The 23,484-nt window shown below is 44.5% G+C and overlaps 2 protein-coding genes across 2 annotated transcripts; one reads left to right on the top strand and one right to left on the bottom strand.

Annotated features, from left to right (window-relative positions):
• Positions 1 to 576: 576 nt before the first annotated feature.
• Positions 577 to 9,470, bottom strand: LOC149363817 (uncharacterized). The gene is made up of 2 exons (XM_089573756.1): positions 7,660 to 9,470; positions 577 to 2,021 (listed from the first exon to the last, which is right to left on the bottom strand). The coding sequence occupies exons 1-2, from the start codon at positions 8,045 to 8,047 to the stop codon at positions 1,315 to 1,317; spliced, it is 1,095 nt and encodes a 364-aa protein (XP_089429882.1). The 5' UTR covers positions 8,048 to 9,470; the 3' UTR covers positions 577 to 1,314.
• Positions 8,803 to 23,076, top strand: Nipsnap (protein nipsnap). Its single transcript, XM_089573757.1, has 9 exons — positions 8,803 to 8,971; positions 9,641 to 9,783; positions 9,869 to 9,914; positions 12,411 to 12,502; positions 13,983 to 14,194; positions 16,638 to 16,669; positions 18,675 to 18,763; positions 19,154 to 19,237; positions 22,385 to 23,076. Exons 1-9 carry the CDS (start codon positions 8,901 to 8,903, stop codon positions 22,447 to 22,449), a joined length of 834 nt encoding a protein of 277 aa, XP_089429883.1. The 5' UTR covers positions 8,803 to 8,900; the 3' UTR covers positions 22,450 to 23,076.
• The last annotated feature ends 408 nt before the right edge of the window (positions 23,077 to 23,484 follow it).

Genomic DNA, 23,484 nt, shown 5'->3' with positions numbered 1-23,484 from the left:
GTCTCGTCACGTTTTGTGTCATGCAAAATCTCAAGTGATTTGTAGTCAGTGATCGCCAGAGTTCCTGTGGGCAAAGGACGCGCCCCCTACTTTTTGGGGCAGCAGGATTTAAGTGCTACAAAGTGCCTCTTTGTTTTTTATACGTGTATGGCTGGTGTTTACCTTTGTCAAGCTGGAGGTGTTGTTTGTGACGATGTTATGCTCAGAGAATATCTCTGGTATTGTACACAGTATTTGCTTCTGCGTCATGTGACCGCAAAGTCTTTCCTATGCTGTGGCTGCGGTGCCCAGTGGGTCATGTGTCTGCCTTGTGCAGGCCTGTTTCTATGCGGTGTTTTAGTAGCATTTTAATAAACTCGTGATTCTTTTTTTTTCATACATATACACGTGAACCATGGTGTCTGTCCTTGTCAGTGATAAGAAAGCATGCTGTAAAGCACCACAAACATTACTTTTGTGACAGCTTATAAAATATTCATGACAAATTGAAGAGCTCGCACATGCACACGTGCCAAGAAATATTTCAAGGAACTTCCATTGCAAAAAGCTGCTATGCAAGTTGTGGACGGGTTTTTTTTCTGCAGTGTTAGTTGCGGGGAATAAAATTCATGGCTTGATTTTTTTCAGACTGCAACTTATCCCCTCATCTTAACTTAATATTTTCGATTACATTCCTATCTACTAGCAGAGAATATCGGAAATATATTGCTTCTTCAAATTGCAGGTACTCGGCTATTTTGGGGCTCTGCATTCTTCCACACTGCTCTGAAAGAACCCACTTCGGCAGCGATACACTAGCCTGAGGTGCACCTATTCATACTCCAGGACAATCATCTAATAAAAGCTGCCTGCTTCTTTGAGTCCAATGTGACAATCTACAGTCATAAACAAAAGTTTTACAAAGCCATGCTATGCGTTCAGTTGGAATTCTGGTTACAAGGAGCAAAAAGCATGTCTAGAACACCCGAGCTACGTGCTCCAGACTGTGAAAGCAGCTGTCAAAGCTGCGGCTACCAGCAAGCCATGAAAACATGATGCAGTCCCATAAGTATGTAGCTCTGCATGTTCACATCCAGCTCATTTCAAACGAAGTGTTATCGTTAGATGTCGCTTGTGTGGTCCGGACCAGGTGCAGAGCACACAGCTCAGGAATTCTAGACAAGCATTTTGCCCTCTGTACAAAGCGATCATGAGCTCCCTTGGAGGCAATGGCAGCCATCCGCACAGAAATCTTGAGCGATGATCAGGGACACTCAAATACTTCGTGTAAAAAACAACTAAAGAAGAATACGCGCACGTTCGAAGAACGCATTCCTAAGCCTGAGTGGACTGAGCCATCCATGTGTCCTCGCAGAACGCACATTTCCACGTGGCCAACATGAAGATCATGTATGCTAGAGCTGTCAGCTGGAGAGCTCCCACGGCATAGTAGAGCGTCCACCCTCCCCGGGCACCCGGGCTCGAACTGAAGGCAGCTTGTGGATTGGAACTGGTTGTCGTGAACTGGAGAAAGATCCAGAACAGGCCGTCAAGCATAGTCTTCTCCGAGCTGGCGGCCATGGCACCGGCGCCAAAGATCACGTAGACGAGGAAGAAACAGCAGAGCGCCGCTGAGGCTGCAGTCACGGCTTGCCGGTTGACCACCACGGTCGTGCCCTGAGGTGTCCCCACACTGATGACGCGGATCCTGCGCTCTCCTTCTCTCGGGGCGAGTTGCGCATAACTCAGGTGGCCAGCCACGATGGAAAGTTCTGGACGGAAGAGCGTCGTCGTCTGCCTGGGTGGCACGGCAGGAGCGCCATCGCTGTCTTTGTCCGCTGCACCGGCGGGACTGACAGTGCGGAAGCGTTTTCTGAGACCCGTGGTGAGGCGGTAGACGTTGACGCACGCCAGGAGCCACGTCTGCGCAACCGTCTTGCCATGCAGCAGGAGCCAGCAGGCGACGAGCGGGAGGCCGAAGAATATGTACACCATGATAGTCGCCTTGACTGCCGATGACGTCTTGGCGTAGTCGTAACCTCCTGGAGAAGCAAAAGGTACATGGAACTATTGAAAAGAGAAACTGAGTGTGTGGCGAGAAGTCCATGGGAAATAGGCTCAAGCATACAGCCGTCATACGAATGGATCATTTTTCTGCAAAACAGTAAGTTTTCGTAGCGGTCGATACAGTTTTCGCACAGTGATTAAAAGTGTGCTGGTGAAAACCCTTTGGCCACGATAACTCCCGCAGAAAGCTGCACAAAGGGGACCGCGATCGGCTGGCTGTGATCTTTGGGCTGCCCAGCACGATTTCGCAGGTTGGACCGCAGCCGCGGCGGCCGCGTTTTGCGGAAGCGAAAGACTGGAAATGGCCAGCTGTCCCTTTACGCAAAAGGTGACCTGATGGTAACTATTCTTCGCCGCACTGCAGTTGCGTAGCACCACTGACACCTCTAATAATGCGGTGACGTAAAACGGTATTTTTGTTGCACAGAACATAAAACGCATGATCATGCGCGCCTGCATACCGCGCATCGGTTTTCAAGGTGGTTATAAAATGCGTGTATTGCGTAGAGTAAAGGCTATTGAGTTTTCATGCCGCATGCAAGCCCTCATAAGCGAGCCGATATTTATAAAATTTCGAAAATTCCATTGCCAGCTCTCGCAGCGACGTCTAGTGACGATCTCTCACGTGAATTCTCCATTTTAACTTCGTAAGGCCAAAGCACACGTGACGTTAGCAGAGGAGCTGTCATTGGTACACCGAAAACTGCAACAAAGGAGGAAGCATGCACCGCCGGCCGGCTGGAGTAGACTGGAGAATGGAGACCTTGCTCCCTTCCACTCTTCCGCCACGGTGTTCGGGGGAGTGAGAGGCGGAGCGGGGTCCTGGCTTGTAATCTTTATTTTTCTGGCTCGCTCCTTAGGAAGATGGCGGTGGGCTGTTTTGAATCGCCGATATCTTTGGTGCTACATAAAATTAATTTTTTTTTGTGGAACTGTGATGGGCGATTCAATGCCTATTAGTATTTCGGCTTTTCTTACCCTCGGTGAAAACCGTTGCAGAGACCCTTTAAGGCAACTTTTGTACTACTTTCACTTTTACCGTACATGGGAGACGAAAACGATCCGCGCGCAAAATCAGACGAAGCGAACTTATGTGCGGCACTAGACCGCGGATTCGAACTTGCAGTAAACATTCCAACTACACCTCCAGAATTTTCAGCAAACAAAGGCGTCTTTTTCTGCCGAACAAATATTAACAGAGTCATGAAATTCCCAGCTATCGATTTTACTAAGCACAAACTCGGTGCGGTTGCCTTCAATGTATTTTAGGAAGCGTCAAAGAAAGCGAAACTTTGGTATGCAATGGCACATGGTTCCCTCTCCTCCCCTTTACGTCATTCGATCCCTGGGAAAAGAAAAATGGTCTACCGATCCGAAGTACCCAGGTTCCAACCCGACCGCGGCGGCGGCGTTTAGATGGATGAGGAACGTAAAAGGCACCAGTGTGCTGTGCGATGTCAGTGCACGTTAAAGATCCCCAGGTGGTCGAAAATTTTCCGGAGACCTTCACTATATGGCACCTGTTTCTTCTTTCCTCCCTTCGCGGTTCAGGTGTCCACCGAGATATGTCAGACAGATACTACGCCATTCCCTTCCCCAAGAACCAGTTTAAACATAAAATGGGAGGAAAGTTTGCACCTAATTATAACATAGCTTGAAACAAAAGTAATGAAATAAAATACCTTCCCACCCCACCCAGCCATGCGTGTGCCATGTGGACATCACACATGGAGATCTGCCCAAGCAGAAAAACCTTGAGTCCGCCCAACGTTCGTCGCCAAGGACGGCCCAACTTTGGGGACTGACACTGGTCAAAGACTGGCCAACCTTGGCAGTTGGTTCACGAATGCCTCATGGCTCACGGTTGACGGACGGGAACAGAGTACTTCAAAGTGCGCTCGCGCAGGACCTCGCGTATGAGCGTTTCGATTCTTGCCCCCATTTATTTATGCTGAACGATATCACGCCGCCGAATTTCCAAAACATCGGGGTCCAGCGCTGTTAGGTGACGTGGAACTTTGTCCTGGTTCCTTTTGACGTGACTGATGTCTTCAGTACGCCATTGCAAAATGAGTGAACTTTATAAGATAAAAATAAGCTGTGCCCCTGTGCTGATGTGAGAGACTCAAGAGGAAACGCGATTGATATCGACACAAACATCTAATAAGCTGATAATTAAGGTCAATTAAGCCATGATTCACGTTAAATAACGCATAGCCTGCAGCCGGCGCTTATCTTGATATCGAAAATGACCTCGACAAATATAAAACTGTACGTCCTTAACTGCATGGTCGCTTTTTGATGCGCACGCATTTTCCGCCTTCTTTATCTCGAATGCAAATTAAAATGATTGATTGCATAACTGATGAAAGTTTTCCCACCACAGCAATTACACATAATAATACTCTCGTATTTAATACATATGCTTCCGCGATATTGCATCATAATCAAGGACAGATAGCGTATGCTGTGCAATGTATGAGCGACATGTAAAAAATATGAAGGGTATATGCCGTTATTACTGTGACGCAGTCATATGGTATTGTCGGTTTTCAGGGTCAACCATCCCAAATAGCGCCGAAACATTGATAATGTTACATTATTAATGCGAAAGCACTACTACACTAGCAATCCTGCAAAGGCCGATGAGTCTGAAGCCTCAACCTTTGAGATGAAGTTACCTAATGCCCTTGGACGAATTTGACTGGCGGTGAACCTGGGTGTGCTCGGGCGGAAGACAGTCTCGAAATGCAATTGACCCAGCCTGAAATTATTCCGGAGCCCTCCACTACGGCAGCGCTTTCTCTCTTTCACTCCCACCTTCCTCCCTTCCTGTTCGGGGCGGTTCAGGTGTCCACCGAGATGTGAGACAATCACTGCGCCATTTCCTTTCCTCAAAAAACAATTTTTCCACCTCCAAAAGCGCGGTTGGCCCATCCCCGAAATTTGGGCGGGCCACTCCTAAAGGTTCGAAAATTGAGTTGACCCGCGTTCGGAACCGACCTGGGGCTCCCCCAAAATAGGCTTGGCCCACCCCCAAAATTTGGGTGGCCCACCCCCGAAAATTTCAAACGTCAGTTGGCCCACGTTCGGAACCATATGCTTTCGCGTAATATTTCGTGCTAAGCAATGCTAAAAACCACCAGCCATTTTTTTGTTTTGATCAAATGTTATTTCAATGCTTTTAATCTTTTTTTGACGTTTTTGTTCTTCCTGTCCCAATCAATCAATCAGTACAGTATGCAACTCACATACACCTTCGAACGGGTAGCACGGAGTCAAGTTTGTACAGCCGTCACTAAGCGGTGTCCCAGAGGGGAAAGTGGCGAATGGGTAATAAGCAAAGCTTTGTGACAAAATAATGAAGTTGTGCGTGCAATCTATGGCAAGCGCAATCAAACAGGTGTTGTTGCAAAGCATAGCTAGTTGAATAACATGTTTACTGCAGGAACATTCGGAGGCTTATGGAGGTTCGTCCCGAAGCGACTCGGGCTATGAGAGACGCCATAGTGAAGGGCTCCAGAGATTTCGACCCCCTGGGGTTCTTTAACGTGCGCTGACCGCACAGTACACAGGTCTCTAGAATTTCGCCTCCATCGAAATCCTACCGCCGCGGCCGGGATCGAACCCGCGTCTTTCGGGTCAGCAGCCGAGCGCCATAACCACTGAGCCACCACGGCGGCTAGGAACATTCGGAAATGTTCTGGAACCATGTGCTTGAAATATATTTTAATAAAGTTTACAAGGCTATATTAAAACAATGTTTATTTGGAACGCTATGCCAAAGTTTATTATACAACATAAAACAATATTATTTGCAAATTCTGGGACCCCCTACCACTGGTCCAACCTAGCTGGTGTGCACCAAGGCACGTTCTCACTTGGGCATTCGGCGCCAAGAGCGAGCGAAATCCGCCGACACGGCCGAAATGTCGCCGAAAAACTAGAGGAACCGAACCGGTTTCTGCCGGTGAAAAAACCGGTTCCTTGCCTCCAGCCAATATGAGCACGAGAAGGAAGCTGCATTTGCCTCCTCGCCCTTCGTCATTGTCTCGTACGGCCTCGCAGTCGCGCCCGTCGCATGATTTCGTCAGCTGCGAATTTCGCTCGCTCTTGACGCCGAATGCCCAAGTGTGAACGTTCCATGAAACAGGTTCGACAGAAGAGATATGGCCCGGCACATCATAACCAAATACATTCTGGGCACGGCGGTTTGTCTAGATGCGTGGTGGTGTCCGAACAGAGGCACGCGCACGAACTACCGATCCGATCAGTCGTACCATTATTCGCAGCAGCTTCGATCCAGCCGCGTGCCTCAATTTATGCTGGTGGCCACTGTTAAAGTCAACAAGACCTTTCCCCGTGATAAAAAAAAATGTGCTGAGACAAAACCATGGAGGAGAGGCAATAAAGCCAGTATTCATTTGTCACGGCGTGCGGCTGCTAAACCCAAGGTTGCGAAATCGAATCCGGGCCACAGCGGCCTCATTTTGACAGAGGCTATATGCAAAAACACCGCGGTACAGGTGCATGCTCACTGAAAGAGCGACAGTCCAATTTTGACAAAATGTAAAACATTTTACCGCGTTTCCGAATAACTAATGTCTGTGCTTTCCCGCACATACATTTCAATATTATAAATATCTCCGTATTTTTTAGTAGAAAGCCATTCGTAAAGCGGCGCACAAGTGAACGCCTTCTATTAGCTCGAAAAAAGGAAGTGAAAGTTTCTATGAGCTGAAGCGCAACCACACCTCGAATGTTGGAGGAAAGACTGAATAAAAAACATCGGCATCATGTTTTAGGATCAATAAAAGAAGTTTCATCGAAGGATATGCTTTGAGCTCTGTTCATTCACAATGAAAATATTTGTGAAGGCAACATCACAGTATTTGTGGCACACACTGTACAGTGCTTATACGTATGCCATTCATCGATGAAGAAATCAATATTTACATATATTGACACCTAAAAATAATATTCATGGCAATGCATATACGTTTCTCAACATGATCAGTATCTATTTTCGGTGGAAACTAAATCCCGTAATTAGGTTTTTAAATCATTCCGGAGCCCACTACTAGGGCACCTTTCTATTTTTTCTTTCACTAACCTCCTTCGTCCCTTCCCTCACGGCGCGGTTGAAGTGTCCACCGAAAGTGAGGCGGTTGCAGCTCTATTTCTTTTCCTCAAAACCTATTTAAAAATTTTAAGTAACAGAGAGCCAGACCATACAAGGGAAATTACTTAGAGGGGTTCTGAGTGTACTTAAAACGGAAAGCATATTCTAAGCATGAAAATGACGTCAGGCATGCCCTAGTAGCATATCGCTGCACGCGGCCACCCAACCACGACCTGCGCCCATTAATCGCCACGCTGAATGGCGAAATACACAAAATGGGCTCTCATTCACGAATCGCTCGATTGGTATTAGAAAAAAAAGGCAATGAAGCCACTCGTGCTGAACGAACAAGGATGCATTTGTGAGGGGTCCGATAGCTTGCTTCCGCTAAAATTAAAGGAATGAGGTGGGGATGGGTTGGGTTTACAACCCGCTTAAATTGCGTAACAATTGATTGTCACTTGAGCACACGAAAAAAAAAAAAAGCCTACCTGATGTCGTCAGCAGCGCAAGGCTGAACAGCATGGCTTCCGAAAACGACCAGGGCCCATTTCCGGTCTCCGTGCATCCCCTGTGGTCGACACCGGACATTCTGTCATCATACGCGGCGAGGTGGTGGATTATAGTCCGGCTCCACGCCTCGGGTTTAGACGACAGCTGCTGCAGTCTAGCAATCAGGCGCTCAGAAGTCCTATTTCTCAGCTCTGAAACAGTAGAAATCTTTCCATCTTCGTCTCCGCTAGCCAGGACGATAAACATGGACGCTCCTAAGCTCAGATAAAGAACCAGAACTAAACTTAGCGTCAGGCGAAGGAAGAGCGGCGCGAAATACGGGTTCTCACGGATCCATAGGGCGAGCCTAGTCCTCCACAGTGGCATGCTCACGTTAGAAACATGTCGTGTCGCAGTTTCAAAAAGGTGTAGCCACAGCGCCGGCAAGCGCTTCTGTGGCGCGACTAAACCGTAGCAGACGACGCGCGCTTCCGCAGGCGTCGTCTGCTTTCCCGCTCCCAACGGAATTGGAGCGCGACGAAGCTACGCGCGCGCTTATGTGATTTTTGTTTCCGCTGGAGTGAGAGACGGAAGTGGGAAAAGCTGGTCTAGTAATCAATAACTCAACCTGTTAACCGAGGCGCGTGATCTGGCTAAGCAATTGCCCGTAGGTCATTCACCCGCACGACATGCTTGGTTACTGCAGCGCCACACGAAAGTTTTTCGTATTCTAGGCAGAGCGCTCATCGTTGTTACTGGTTGGGTCATGCTTTTTTTCACTTACTGGCTGTTCATTCCAAAAGGATTTGTCTTCGCTTTGTCACGGCGGTGACACGAATACTTCTGAGAGCTTTCAGTTGATTGTAGAAATGGAAGTTTGTTCTGCTGCGGGATTGGAATAGTTTCTGTCATGCAGACCACAATTTCTTTCATTGTTCGCGTTGTTTATGCCAGCATGACTGGCCGATTTGATTAGCCTTTTTTTTTTCTTGGCATGACGTTTTTCTGGAGTATCTGGAATTTTCGGTTCTGAAAATGCGTTCCAGACGTTCGGCTCTCCGGATCCGGAACAGCGCACGGAGAGACGGAAGCCGGAGAGCCGGCTACATAACGGGACCGCTACAGGACGTGGTGACGTAACCACGTTGCCAGGCAACTGGCGTCGCGTACTCCCTCTCGCCTGTCTTTTGCGGCGAGACTTCGCGAGAACTTTGGGTGGCCGAGAACGTGAGATGGGAAGATGGCGAGTCTGTGCCGAATCAAGTGTTTTCTGGCGCCTTCGTCGCTGTCGCTAGGATCCCATATTGCAAGGTAGGCAGCAACGGGCGAACTTTAGACGGCACTGCCGCGACCTCGCCAACAGCGCTAGAAGTAGGCTTGCGGTTGTCACCACAACGAAGTATGGCGGCGGTGTTTTTTCTTGCGGCCTCGGCTGGGTGCGATGTGTACTGCCGCTGCTGCAGAGGTGACCTACCACCGATGTTCACCGTGCAATCGCCGCTGTTGAAATGTTCCTTCTCAGAACTGCCCTTGTGGCGATGAAAAGCAGCAGCTTTTTTCCCCGAAACATCTGCCTGATAGAGACCGTCGGAGATATAAAAACGTTCTGGCCTTGGTAATGTGTAGAGTTCATTAACACCAGCCTAACGTAACCATCCGGTGGAGAGAAGCCGGAACGCAGAGAAAAACGGCTGTTTGGCGGCGAAGGCTGACAGGGCGTTTTGTTCGGGGAAAATTCTCGCTGGGACCATATGCATATTTTTTTTTTTCGCACTGTTAGCCGCCCGAAGCTTTGAGGAAACACGATCCGTTTGATCCGTGCACCGCTGAGGTGGCGACACGGGCGAGTAGTTTTATTCGTTTTTTTTTTCCTTGCACTGACTTGCAGCTATTTCGATGCGAACTGCCCTGCAAGCGTGTAGTCGCTTGCTGCGGTACTAGCAAACCCCCACATATCCGCATTTCTTTCTTGTTGATCAGGGCGCTAGGCACGAGTGCGTGCCGGCAAGTGAACAGCTCCGAAGGATGGCTGAGCAAACTGCTGCACGTGCGGAAGATCGAACCCGGCAAGGATTCCCACTCACGGCTTCTGTCCGACACCGAAATTGTCTACGAACTGCAGAGTAAGCACTAATGTTCTCATTTACTACTGCCTCTTTAATCCTGTTAGCCGCCCATGTTTATTTGGCTCCATTTGTTTACATACAGTTCACGACGTCAAACCTGATGGGGTACAACCGTATCTGAAAGGATAGTAAGTACCTTTTTGCATGTTCACCATTTTCTCTGAAGCATAAGGAGGAAAAAATAGTTTCATGGTGTTCTTTCGAAACTTTTATTTACTGCCGATCAATTAAAGGCTTACTTTGGGAACAGCTAGAATCAGTGCTAATTTATGTGCTAATATGAACTGTGTCACAAGGTTCCGTAATATTGTAGTAAATACTAATATACTAGTGAAATGCATTAAAGTTGACAAATTAGCCTAGTGTACTGACCTTAGGAAAGGTAACTGTAGCATTTAAAAGGTTTATGGCCACTTTATATATTGTTATGTGATCACCTACATGTGCAGGCTTGTTAAGCTCTGTTGTGAGCAAGTATTGAGAACTGAAGTCACTTGTTACGTGTTGGTAAGTGTGTGAAGGTATAAATCACCTCACTTGGTGGTTTTAGAAAGCCATCAGGACAACAGGGAAGCTTTGTAATGAGTGCTACTTTCGAAAAAGGGCAGGGATGTTACTGAAGCCATATTTATTTGCTAAATTCTCCAGTGCCATGTAAGTAGTTAAAACAAGCCTTGTAATAAACAGATGCTACTGCTCAACAATATGATATTCTTATTTACATGCAAAGAAAGAAGCGTATAAGTAGCATTGGTGCATGTTTCTGCCATGGCAATGCGAAAAAGAACATGTTTGCCACCATGCATTACTTTGGTTCTTGCATTGTAATATCTCTGCCAACTGATGAGACATCATGGATGGATACAGTGCATGTATGAGAACAGGCAGATTGTAGTCCCTCTCTGTGTAATGAGATGTAAGGCACAAAAAACATGAGAACAGTGCAAAGTAGGTCGAATTGGAGTGGCTACACCTGGCCAACCTGTTCATGGTGCTCGAATTGGTGACCTCACGCTTGACACTATGAATTAAACTGCTGTGATGCAATATACTTGCAAGTTCCTTCATTCATTGGTGAGCTCCCTAATTAAAAAGATGGTTTTCTCGAGTAAGGAAGATGGCTTAATGTGCTGAACTAACTGGTAGATTCAAATGCCCTGCAGAAATGCGATGCTATGGAGCTGAGTTTGTGGTTACGAAAATTGAGACAAACTATTTTGAATGATTATGGGCAACTGTGTGGCCTTCCTTCGTACCACGAAATACACGACATCTTGTAGCTTGTGCGAAAGCTGATGGTTGCTAAGCTGCTTAGTATTTATTGTTATTGATGCTTGTTCATTGGCCCACTTTGTTCAAGATACACACACCTCTCTATTTGTTTGGCTTTGAGAAATCTAACTGAGAGGGACAAGTTTTAGTCATTACGCTCTCAAATGTGCTACTTTAACACCACAGTCTGCTTTTTGTAAATAGACCAGAGCAGAGACCTATGTTGGCTGGTTGCTACGTTCCAGGCTTTGACCCTTAGCTTAAAAGAATATTGTCATGTGGCTCGGACAAACACACGTTAAAGGTCACGTGTGGATGGATATGTTGCTGTTCAAATTTTCTTACTATGTGTTACAAGAAGCAACATCTGTCTTATAGCGTGCTGCTTCTTCGTTGGCAGCAGAGATTGCAAGAAAAGTATGCAGATAACTTTGCCTGTGAAATAAGTTAAAAAAGTGCTGCCAATGGCTTGACTGCATATTGAATTGAAGATTATTTAGTATCTAATATTTATTATGGTTTTACTCCTAGAAATATTTGTATTCATGCCTGATTGAAATTTTAACCTTTTAGCTTTTTGTTTGAGAAGCTCTTTGCTGAGTGTAGTTTTTCATTATCCATGATACTGTGTTATATCACGTTATAAACCTAAAGAGAAAGCTTGAATGCCAAAGCACAATGATTGAGTTGATTGAATGCAAGGAAGCATAAGGATCTAGTTGTGAACCTACTTCATGCACATCATACCAGACCACCAGATGCCCTCTTCATGTTCAGGCCTGTGTGCTGGTACCACCAAGTTTTAATTGTTCTTTACTACAGCACTATTCTACTGGAATGATTTTCTTACCACATTGCAGCCATCACCTTTTAGTCAGCGTTCTGGAAAAGTGACGCCGCTAATCTTATGTAAAAATATTCTTGTTTCTGACATTATACTACCCCCTCCCTTTATGTAATACACATGACGGAGTTATTTCACCTAATAAAATGAAATTGAATGAAAGTAAGCCAACACTGAACTGAGTAAGTCCAACTTAATACTTGTTGAGTAAAGTTCTGTAGCTTGTACTAGCAGTACTCAACTCAGGGCAGACAGTAATACAGTAGCTATGGCTCTGTGACTTGCTGTTGTGGCAAGAAAAAATTATCTATGTAAAAAAAAACTGCCAGAGGTGTTTTTTTAAAGAATGACTTTAGCATAATGGGAGGTTTTTCTCAATCTCTGATGGCGAATTAGGTCAGTGGTTGCCACGTCATGCAACCGCAGAAGTTTTTCAAAGACGTTGTTTGCTTAAAGTGACTGCAGTAAATACATGTGTTTTTTTTTATTACCTTTTCTTTTCTGCCAGTGAAAACTACTGCCAACTGCTGCAGAGCAAAGCGCCTGACTGTGAGCTGATTGGCAGCTGGCAAGTGGTCATCGGAGACCAGGACCAGTATCGTACGTACTCTATTCCTTAATGATCCATCTTTTCATTTGGGTCTGCTAGGTGGCGCATTGCTCGGTGCTGAAGAATGCTGCAATAGGTTGCACATGGAGCAAATATTATGTGTCTTGTGCAGTTTGTTTCATTTAATCATATGCCAATGTTTTTTCTTTGCAGTCGTAGCTCAGGGGCAACAAATCCAAATCCAGCTTTCCGAGACATCACTTTTAGTTGTGAGGCAAATATGGAATATTGAAGATGCTGTTATGAACATATTAATCATGGTCTAACCTTCAGGTGCATAGCAAAATCTTGCTTTTAATGTTTGTCCTGCTCTTGCCAGTAGGGTGCATTTTTGACCATAAATAGCAGAAAACTATAAAAGCACCATGAGGGGGGGACCTGCAGATATATTGATTATTATTGTGCAACCTTTGGTATGAAAAAAAGAACTGCATTCATAAACAACTTCCCCTTGAAAAAATGCGCTTGTTCATAATTCCTGAGCACACTTGTTGCCATTGAAACCTTTATAGTTGAAGCTGCTTTTAAATCTTGTATCTTTAGGTGTACAACCTTTGTCGAAAGTAAAGGTCTCAAGAGGTTTGTTTGCCTCTGAGCCATGTAGAGGGGTTCTTGAAACGTGCAGAAAGTACTAGTATTTGTTCAGGACTCACTTATATATAGTTCAGAAGCAGATGTAGAGTGTAGGGTTACATGGATGGTGATGTTTGCATGGTGGAGGTATGTCTCACTGTAGTAGAGCCTCTGAAAGACTCCTGTAGTGTCATATTAAAGATGGTTTTTCTGGGCCTTTTGTAACTGCCGTTTGTGCGGCTTCACTGTGTCACAGCTCACATTTGCTCTTGCTCCGTGTGAAGAATTCTACACATTGGAGCGGTCTTCCTCTGTAATTTCCGGGCTCGCTGTAGCATGCTAGGATAATCAAGACTGACCAGCAGAAATAAAGTAGTAAGATTTTAAAATCGAGTGTTGAAGATTTTTATATTTGATTATCTCTGTGTTACAGAAAATGAGCCAAAAAGTACGCAGTTTAGTGACCTTGTCATCAAAAAGATGGCTGACAAGTTGAGAGTACCGGATTAAAAGCTGGACAGGTCCTGTGTTGTCTTTTTAGGGATCTGGTAATGCTGGCTTGCCTTACAGCAATAACCGTTAATTGAGCCACCAATCCCCAGGTCTGGGACATTGGCATGGCATCCACACAGCAAGGGTTAGAAGAGGGAGAGTGAGGCATGGGCAGGATCGCTCTTCCACTACGTGTACAGTGTTGCCTTTTTTATGGATGCTTTACACAGCGGAGCGTAAACACTTGCCAGTGTGTTTTTTTCTCGAAAAGCTTCTTCTGGGTTTTCTGGGCGTCTGTTTCCTGTTGAACCATGTCTTAGTTCTTGTTGGACGTTCAACTGTCACTTGTGAGCAGCCGTTCGACGGTTACTCACCCATCGCACTCGGCTGCTGTCTCCCTCACAGTTCACATCTGGCGTTTCAAGCAGGGGTGGAGGTCAGCGCACAGCTCGATCAACCTGTGCAACACGGACGACGATCTGGTCAAGCTTCAGACGGATGAGTCGAAGTACCTCAGGGCACGCCAGAACCAGTACATGTTGCCCTTCAGCTTCTGGGGTAACCCTGAGCCCAAGCACCACGGGGGCATGTACGAGATTCGCTCCTACGTGCTCAAGGTCAGGACTTGCCGGAATCTGTCTTAGCTCTGTCTTAGCATGTCGTTGTTTCTTTATATATTTTTTTCAAGAAATCATTTTGAAGTACATTAGCATCTTCAGTTTTCTATTGTGGGACATAATCCCTCAGTCTGCCTTTCCTCTTCCCTGCAGCTGACACATGAAGGAGGATACAACATAGTATAGATTTCATATTTTTAAGCCTACCTGATAGCGTAGTGTCTGACAGTTAAGCTTTTGTGGTTTACATTGATAATTTGTTGGCTTTATGATTTTCAAGTGCAGAAAGTTTATGCGAATTTCATGGTCGTGTACTGGGAAATGATATACCATAAAAACCCGTGTATAATGCCAATTTTTTTATTTTTTGTATTTTGTGTGTTAGCCCATACTATATGCGAGGGTGCAAACAATTTTCAGCCGAGATCCACAGTTTTGGTTTCATTATTATTCATCACTGTCACGATCAGAATTCCAGCAGGAGAAGGATCTAGTGGTGTTGTTTGGCTGTTTCTATTTCGGCATCACACTGACCTTGCCACGCCCGCTGTATCGGAAGCAGGACAACCATACTTTGCACAGTGATGGGACTGCAGATGCAGTATTGGCTCCTTTAAAAACGAAACTAATTATAGCTGCTGAAAGCATCGACATTGCATCATACGTTGCTACATGGAGTGGGTGAGGTAGCAAGAGCCTGCTGTTACTGCCACTGGACAGCTGAAATGGGCCTCTCTAGTCATACTCTGCAGTTGGATTGCGGATACTTGGGCCAGAATTCCCGATTAGCTTGTTTGAAATTTCAAGAAATGCGGGATATCAGACATGTTCAAAGGTACCGGTGACAAAATTCTGTGAAAATATTTTGTCTGAGAAAAGACTCTCGAAGGCAGTACACTCAACGACGATCACTAAAGTGTGAAATGGAATGCAAATACAATGAAACGCCAAGGGAATATCATTGTTATAACCGATAATTGTTGTAACTGGGTTATGCAAAAAAAACAACAACATAACTTCAAAGCATTTAATGACAGGAAAGTGGCTTAAACAGTTCACTTCTTTGCAGGAAGAAATCCATAATCAGTCAGCTTTGACTGCTTGATAGCAATATGGTTCACAGCTCTGCAGGGCGTGTAATTGGTGTACGTAGCCGGGTGGGAGATCTTTAGCTAAAATTAAGTCCTGGTAGGGGGACTCCATTGTTTGTAAAGCTTCTTGATACAACGCAACTTGTATAATCTCCTGTTCATCGTTGTTGTCTGTGGCGGTGCCAGCTATGATGATCGCCTCTTCGGTGAGATCTTCATTTGTCATGACTGGATCGTCAGTGTGCAAGAATTAAAATTCCAACACGCTGTGATCATTATCGCTCACTGATGACCAAAGCACCATAGGCGTGCACTGGTCTTTCTATAGGAGGGGGGACTTCATGGTAGTAGCTGTGTTCAGTTCTTCTGGGTATTTATTCCAAGCCGTAATGGAGGTAGGAAAGAAGGTGCTTTTGAACACATTAGTGAACACATTAGTGCAGTGCATGATTTCGCAAATTTTCCATGTGTGTTCACACCTCTAAGAGACTGACTGGAGAGCCAATAAGTAAAGATCCTGATTTTCTGGGATCCAGTTCTATGATCGGCAGACACGAAACAACATTTCTGATTTAATGTCAAAGCGCTGTGTGCCTAATGAACACCAACCTGGTGAGGCCTTCATAGGTGTGTTGCTCTCTTTGTGATGTAATTGCTACTTACAAACTAAGCAGCCTGATACTGCCTTTATTGCTGCCTCTTATTGCAGTATCAGGGTGTCCAAGGACGAAAATGATTGACAGGCTAGTGCCAATGTTGTAAGGCTATGTCCTGCTTGCCTTTGCCGGCATGGTCACCACAACAGGTGCGAGATTGTGCACCGAAATATTCGAGACCATTCATTTGCTTTGAGGTCATTGTGCCAAGCAAGTGAATTTTTCAATTGAAGAGCACTGCATGATGCTAGTTGCAACAGCCAACTTCGGCTTTAATGAAGGTACATTTGAAGTATCTGAGGCATGTTTCAAAGTTCAGCTCGTATATTTATTTTATGCGCATTATGATTCTTTGTTGTTAATTTGTGCAATTTAAAATTTTTCACTGCAGAAATAGGGGCTTTAATTGTTCATGCTGGCATAGCGAATGGTTTGTGTCCATGACTTGGTGAGCTTTATGCCATGTGAAATGGACCATGAGAGTCAGTTCAGATGGACCTGAAGAACAGAAGCCCTCATATCATTGTGGTGGTTTAGAGACTTAGTGATTGTTTGTATGTATCAACCATGAGTGTGCCAATTAATATTTGATATTGCATACCGTTGAGAAATTGTATGTCATGCGAGCGGTCTCTGTTCTTTCTGACTGAACATTTCAGAAGTGTAGGTAGCATAACTGCTCGTTCTTTATTTCAGCCAGGCACCATGATCGAGTGGGGCAACAACTGGTAAGTGCACTGCACTCTTGTTTTGACTTGGCAAAGGTAGGGTGAAGGGGGAAGAAGTAGCAAACTTCATAGCTGCCAAAGAACGTGCAAAATTGTTTTGCACCTTTGTTCATTGAAAGTTCGTTGATCATCGCACTTATCTGATTCACACTTGAATAGTCACAGCCTTTTCGTGCAATTCCTGTAGACATAAAACTCGTGTTTTTCCTAAAAATGGCACCTGTATTATGAAAAGTATGACTGTAGAATCTCGATTATATGGAGCTCACTGGGCTGTAAAAATTTTTGTATCATCTGAAAATCGTATCATCTATAACGGACAAAATCTGGATGCATAAGTATGGAAAATGCATTTACACAGATCTGTTTTTGGTCGGTGCTTCTTTACAGCCACACACCATTGCTTGTGCATCGAATTTGTGCGCATTGTACACTGTGCACTGTGGCCAGGGAATTTTATGAATGTGTATCATGCAGAAATTTGTATCAGCTGGGATTATAGCGTTGGGATTCTACTGATTACAGGCCGTTTTGGTTATTGTTACTGGCCTTATAGCGGGCAGCGGAAGTGGAAAGTCATGGAAGCATGGGATTTAGTGCTGCATTGAGTGCCTGAGAATAGACATTTAGTATTGTGTATGAGCGCTTGCATACGTTATACACAAGCATTTAGGAGGAGGTTACTGTGGAAGTCGCAAGAGCACTTTTAGTTTACAACAACCCGAATGCAACGATAGCCCAGGCCGCAGTGGCACCATCTGGTGTTATAATGTAAAAATATTTTGTCATATTTTTCGCGCTTAGCCAAGGCAACCGCCAAGCTTATCCAAGTCGTATCACATTGATAGCCGGTTGCATGGCGTCCCCAAATGAGCCGTGCTATGAGCACTGTGATGATGTCAGCACGAACATGTGCTAAGAACACTGCGACGGCCAGCCGCGACCGGTCGTAGGCCAGCTGACAGCCGAAATGGCTACTTTTGGCAAGGCTCTTACTACCTTGGAGTAAAAATCCAAATCAAGCCAATCCACAGTCGGCGGTGTTTTGTTAGGATTAGGGACGGTGGAATCGTTGCATAGAATCCAAAATAGGGCAAATAGGGCAGTACGAATGACTCTATTTTATAGCGTTCGCTATGCCTTCGCATATGTCTCCGAAAGATATACTAAAACTCTCTAATAGCTTTTGCCAAGGCTCATCTTCGTGCTGTTGAAGGCCTTTCTTTTTGTGCGAGAAATTTTTCAGACATGAAAGTGTCATTTCAAAAAGTTGTAAAAAAAAAACTTAGTTTTTGTATGGTTACACGAATTATGAATACACTAGTTCACTTCAATTTTTTGTTAGAACACAGTTAGAGCCCTGTGTATTTAGGGGATCCAGAATTGGGAGAGGGCAAAAGAAGGGTTGAACTTCCTTGAATTTTGTTTGTTGCCAAGGACGCTGGTACTCACCTCCCCTCCTTTTCTATCAGCTTTTGTAATTTTTTAGGTTCTGAGGACACTTTACATAAAAGTGTAATGACAACACAGAAATATAGTTTTCACTCTGAACAAAAGAGAGAACTTTGTTTATTTTGTGCAAGGCTGCTTTGATTTTCACCACTGTAGTATTTAATGGGCTAAATTTAAGGCCTCAGCAGGGCGACTACTAACAGTAGACTTAGTTTTGAAGTGACGTTCAGTGTTAAAAGTACTCAGTAAGAACATTTGCAATGCTGTTTAAATTGATAACGAAACTTGCAAGGCGAAGAAAAAGGAAATACACAGTTACTCCTGGTTCCACACTCACCGCCCCCACCTTTCACTGTAGACTTCAGGAGTGGCTGTAATTATTGTGTTGACAGCCATGGCACTGAGAAACATTGCTGGTTATATTTTTATACATGCCAGATCTTTTATTGGTGATGCGGGCTACATGAAATTCCTTTCCCTTCCTCAGAATGTTGAAGTAATGGGGGGGCCTTGGACACTTAATGCAGCCTTTCTGGCTGTTCTTGTCTTGCAGGGCCCGAGGCATCACATTTAGGAGAGCCAATGCTGTGGCCGGCTTCTTCTCGCAGATTGGCCAGCTCTACATGGTCCATCACATCTGGAGTGAGTGGATTCTGCTAACTTACATCGAGGCACTTCTTTGCAGACCTAGTCTTGAGTATCTAAAAATCGTGCAAAGTGTGACCTTCGATCCTTGTTTGTTTTTTGTTTCACTCCGAGGAAACCTTCATTGCATTGCTTCATAATGTGACATCGAAGTCCCTTTCCCTCGCTTCTGTTTCCTGCTTTGTAAATGCCCACCTCATTGCATTGTTGAATTTAAACGCAGCTTTCGGTCCTCTGTTGTCAGTTTTCCGTGCTGTCCATGCCGAGAGGCATGCAGTGTTTCTAAGGATTTACATGGGCTTTACCGCATTACCTACAGTTATGTCCAGTTGCTAAGCAGTGATGTTTCGCAAATATTTTAAAGCACTTCCTTGCATCTTTTTGCAGCATACAAAGACCTCCAGGCTCGGAAAGATATTCGTGAAGATAACTGGAGGAAACCTGGCTGGGATGAATGTGTCGCCTATACAGGTAAAGCACAGTGTTCATTGTGCAGAGGTAACAGTGCCGGGCCTATCACTGAGAAATATAGTGTGCCTCTTTCTTTCTTGTACAGTAGAACCCCGCTGTTAACATATCCGGGTGCTGTGTTTTAGTGAGCCTGTCCCACTCTAGCTCCTTTAGAAACCCATATGTAGATAACAGCAGATTTGTTGTAGGAGGGAGGAGAGATTGTGCTCGAAAAACTAGCCACTCTATATACGCAGTGCCTTGTGACCTCAAGCGTACCTAAAGCTTGGAAAAACACTAACATTATCTTAATTCATAAGAAAGGAGACGTCAAGGACTTTCTTAGATAAGGTGTCTATGCTGGGGCTGGAATAGTAATGCCCCATCCCCTGAAATTTTAGATATACTCACTTTAAACTTGGCAGCTTTCTGGGAACGCCCTTTTAGCAGTTTTTGTAAGAAAACACTCACCCAGAACGACCTCCCTGGCTATGCCCCTTGGAGGGAGGGTTGATAAGAAGGGCATCAGATGACCTAGCTATGCCACTGCCTATATATGCAATACAAACCCACCTGTTACGTCACAGTTGTGGCAGCGTTCCCGCATGGTATGTTGCGAATGTGATCATGCAGTAGCGCTTTGCCTCATGCAGGCATAGCCATTACGACGCGAGAGCAAATGACCAAAGGCGCAAAAACTAAACTATGCCGCAGCATACGGCGTACAGCAACACTGTACGAGATGCGGTTGTGTGGGACGAGCATTGTATAGGATTTTAGCGGCTCCCTTGAAAACTGCGCAGACGTGCATGCATGGCGCAACTTCGGCCGCTTTGCATGCACTCCTCTACTGCCTCCCTTCTCCACAGACAGCTGCCTAGGCAGACTGAGTGCATTTAGAGCTTACCACCCATGGTGAATGAACGCGGTGAATGGTGTATGAAAGGCTTGCAAATCCAAGAAGCGTGTTGTACTCACAAAAAAAATTTGAAAAAGCAGCAGACAACAATGTCCAATTTTTTCAGGCGCTGTATTCAGCTACTGCGTTTTCCGGCTGGTACATTGATTTCCCGTGGTCCCGTGAAAAACGTAACAGCGGGGTTCTACTGCGGCAGATCAGTTAGGCATGGTACATTTTAGTGGACGCTTAGTGTTGATAGCAATTATAGAAACAGTGCATACAAAGAGGTCTTATCCTCTGGACACTCCAAGCTGCTAGCACATTTGGAAGGCTGCTTTTGTGTAAGTTTCACAAAGGGTGCGTGTGTTAGATGAGCTTGCTCAGTTAAACGCGTCAGTATTGGATGGCTTTCGAATAGTGCCCTTTGTTTTTGAGTAAAACCTGATTTTACTCATTTCTTGCATCCTAAACAGATTTCTTAAAAATCGTGATAAACTTGATTTCTCCACGAAAACTCCCCCTCTAAAGGACATGCAAGGGCAAGGGAATAAGGGTTCATTGTGATATTATATATATATATATATATATATATATATATATATATATATATATATATATATATATATATATATATAACATGTGGAAAGACATAGAGAACATACATTTATTTGGACAGAGCTGAAGACTCCGCACAAAAATTAGAGGATATCCTGTGCTTATTCTAGAAGAGTGTTTGACCTTGAACCTTTTTAATGCTTACTTATGATGTGGCTTAATTCAGGGATAGGTGTGAAAAGTAATTTTTACAAGCAAGAGGCCAACACATGGATACTGACCAAGCGATATTCACACTACCGATGTGCTGCTCCAGGGCTCCTGCCTGTTAAAAATAGCCACTGTAATGCTTAATGACTGTTTTTGCAGTGCACAAGGCAGGCAGGCAAGTGCTGTGTAGTAGTTTGAGAGTCTGTGCAACAAAATAATTCTTATAGATGAGAAAATTTCTAATTTAAACGCTTTTTCTGCACAACCTTGTAATTTCCATGTTGTGTGTGAAATATTTAACCAGAAATAGAGCATTTTGTGCTCCACACTAAAACGAGCACTTGTAGTAAGTAAACTGTCTTTGGATACTAAGAAATGACCCGAAAAAAGCCGGTACTGAAATTTTCGCTGAATAACTTGATTTGTACCGAACTTTGAACTGAAAAAATATTGCCCAACTTTTACCCCCTGTATTCTGGAGAAAATAAGACCTGAAAATAAACAGTCCTAGCTTTGAAACCCTGCTAGAATATTGAAAGTACTATATGTGCTCTAGACACATGCAGGTATGTGGCTGTGGACCTCTGAGTCAAGTCTCGTTTTCATACAAGCCTGCTAATGGGCTCTTAAGTAATGTGCAAAGTACGGTTGTTCTATTCTTGTTGCGAAAAATAACCATTCCATATTTTTTGGTGTGCTATCTTTACTCAGTGTACAGCTGCTGCTGTTCGGTATGACATCATCATCAGAAACAAGTTGGCTGAGAGACCCAGAGAGTTGAATTTACATACGATTTGAGTGCTGAAAGTGTGACTAGCACTAAAATGGTGAATGAAAAATACACTATATTTTTCATATATATTCATGTATATATATATATATATATATATCTCTGAAAAAGTTTTTTTGCATATTTTTACTCATCCAACATGAGTAAAGGGTTTAATGAAAGACCTGTGGATGCTGTAAAAATGAAACTGAAGCAATGTTTTTTGTGGCCACCTAGCACAGGCAGGTGTAATTTTTTTTATTTTTGATAAGCTTTTCTAATTATTAAGGATAATTATTCATCATTTGAGTGACAAGTGATTCACGTAAACATTAATTTAGAAATGTGAGCATCACATCAGGCTTACAATGGTGCGATTCTCCAGACAAATTTGTAATTTTTGTAAAAGTTTTTTTTCACTGCATAAATTGAAGTTTGTGAAATCAGATGGCCACAGTGGGACTGCCTGTTATAAATGCTGTGTGCCTGGTGGCACAGGACATTCTCATTCAAATGCAGTGGTAACAAAATATAATTGATGACGGTAGTGTCACTCACTGTCTTAGCACTTCATCAGTATGGAGGTGGTGAATATTCTTATTTGCGGTACAGTTTGTGAGGCAGCCATGCTACACATAAGCAGGTGGGCACTTGGCACACACGTAGCATCATTTCTCACTCGCACACTCATCTGACTGCTCTTCTTCTGTTCTTCCTTTGTTCCCCTTTTCAGTTCCCTTGATTCGTGAGATGCGGTCAAGGTGGATGCGACCCACGGAATTTTCGCCCTTGAAGTAGAATGCAAGTTCAGGCGAGGCTGAAGCAAGGAAGAAGGCTGCAGGACTAGGATTTGAATAGGACTTCGTCATCTGATGATTTTTTAATGCATTTTTCTGATCTTTATCCTTCCTAATAGCTGTTAATGTTTGGGGAAGCGTTGTGCTGTCGTAAAACGACAACCCATATGTGAAAATTTTGACGGATTTATACACTAAGTAGCAAAGTCTTTTGTTGCTGCGCTTTTTTTAACAAGCTTGTTTTTTTGAGCTCACTTGATGGTTATTTACATCTTTCGCAGTGAGAAAGCAGCCTGTTCACGTGTTTTGCGAGACTTAGTGCTGAGAGCGATACTGGTTGACATGTTCATTGAGGCTGTGGGGATGTGAGCTAGCAGTTCGTGAAATGTGCTGGCGCAAAAGGGAGGCACAGATATTTTTATTATGTTTCAAATTTGAGCGGCCTCGCGTGGCTGCATTTCGCATGCCAGCTTAAGTTCTGCTCTGCAATGAAGGCCTAGCGCTGACTAATGTTTGTTAACTCAAAGAGGGAAGGGGTTGCTGGGAAAGTGTTTTTGTAAATATTCTGTAGAGATATACAGTGTTAGTTTATAAATAAACTGCCCTGCAGACGACTGATGCACCTTCACTGTGGTTTGTAGTTTTTTTTTTTTTTACGTTTTGAGCGTCGATGAGTATTCGGGCTTTGCTTCTAATTTGACACGCACCAACTTTGCTAATGTTTGTTGTTGGGAACGGTCGGCTCGGGGACGGCAGTTGTAATTTTAGTCCCCCGCACGCGTCGTGCCAGTTATTCAAAACGCGATGTAAGCTCGTCGTAAGCAATGTAGCATTCTTCCGCAGGCAGCGGTTGAAACGATTTGAGCTTGGCAGACACGGGGCTATGGAACTCGCTGAAAGTGGGCTTAAAACGCGAACGAAACATGGCGTCGGCGCGGCGCGATACGAGTGTGGGGAACGCGCGTCTACGTGTGCGCTGGCCGAGGTTTTTTGCGTATACGTCTTTCCGTCTCTATATATACGCACAGGCAGGACG

Source organism: Amblyomma mixtum, chromosome 2, assembly GCF_055824585.1.
Source record: "Amblyomma mixtum isolate Tamu chromosome 2, ASM5582458v1, whole genome shotgun sequence".
In the NCBI taxonomy this organism is placed as follows: domain Eukaryota; kingdom Metazoa; phylum Arthropoda; class Arachnida; order Ixodida; family Ixodidae; genus Amblyomma; species Amblyomma mixtum.
This window is presented reverse-complemented; position numbering and strand designations above follow the sequence as displayed.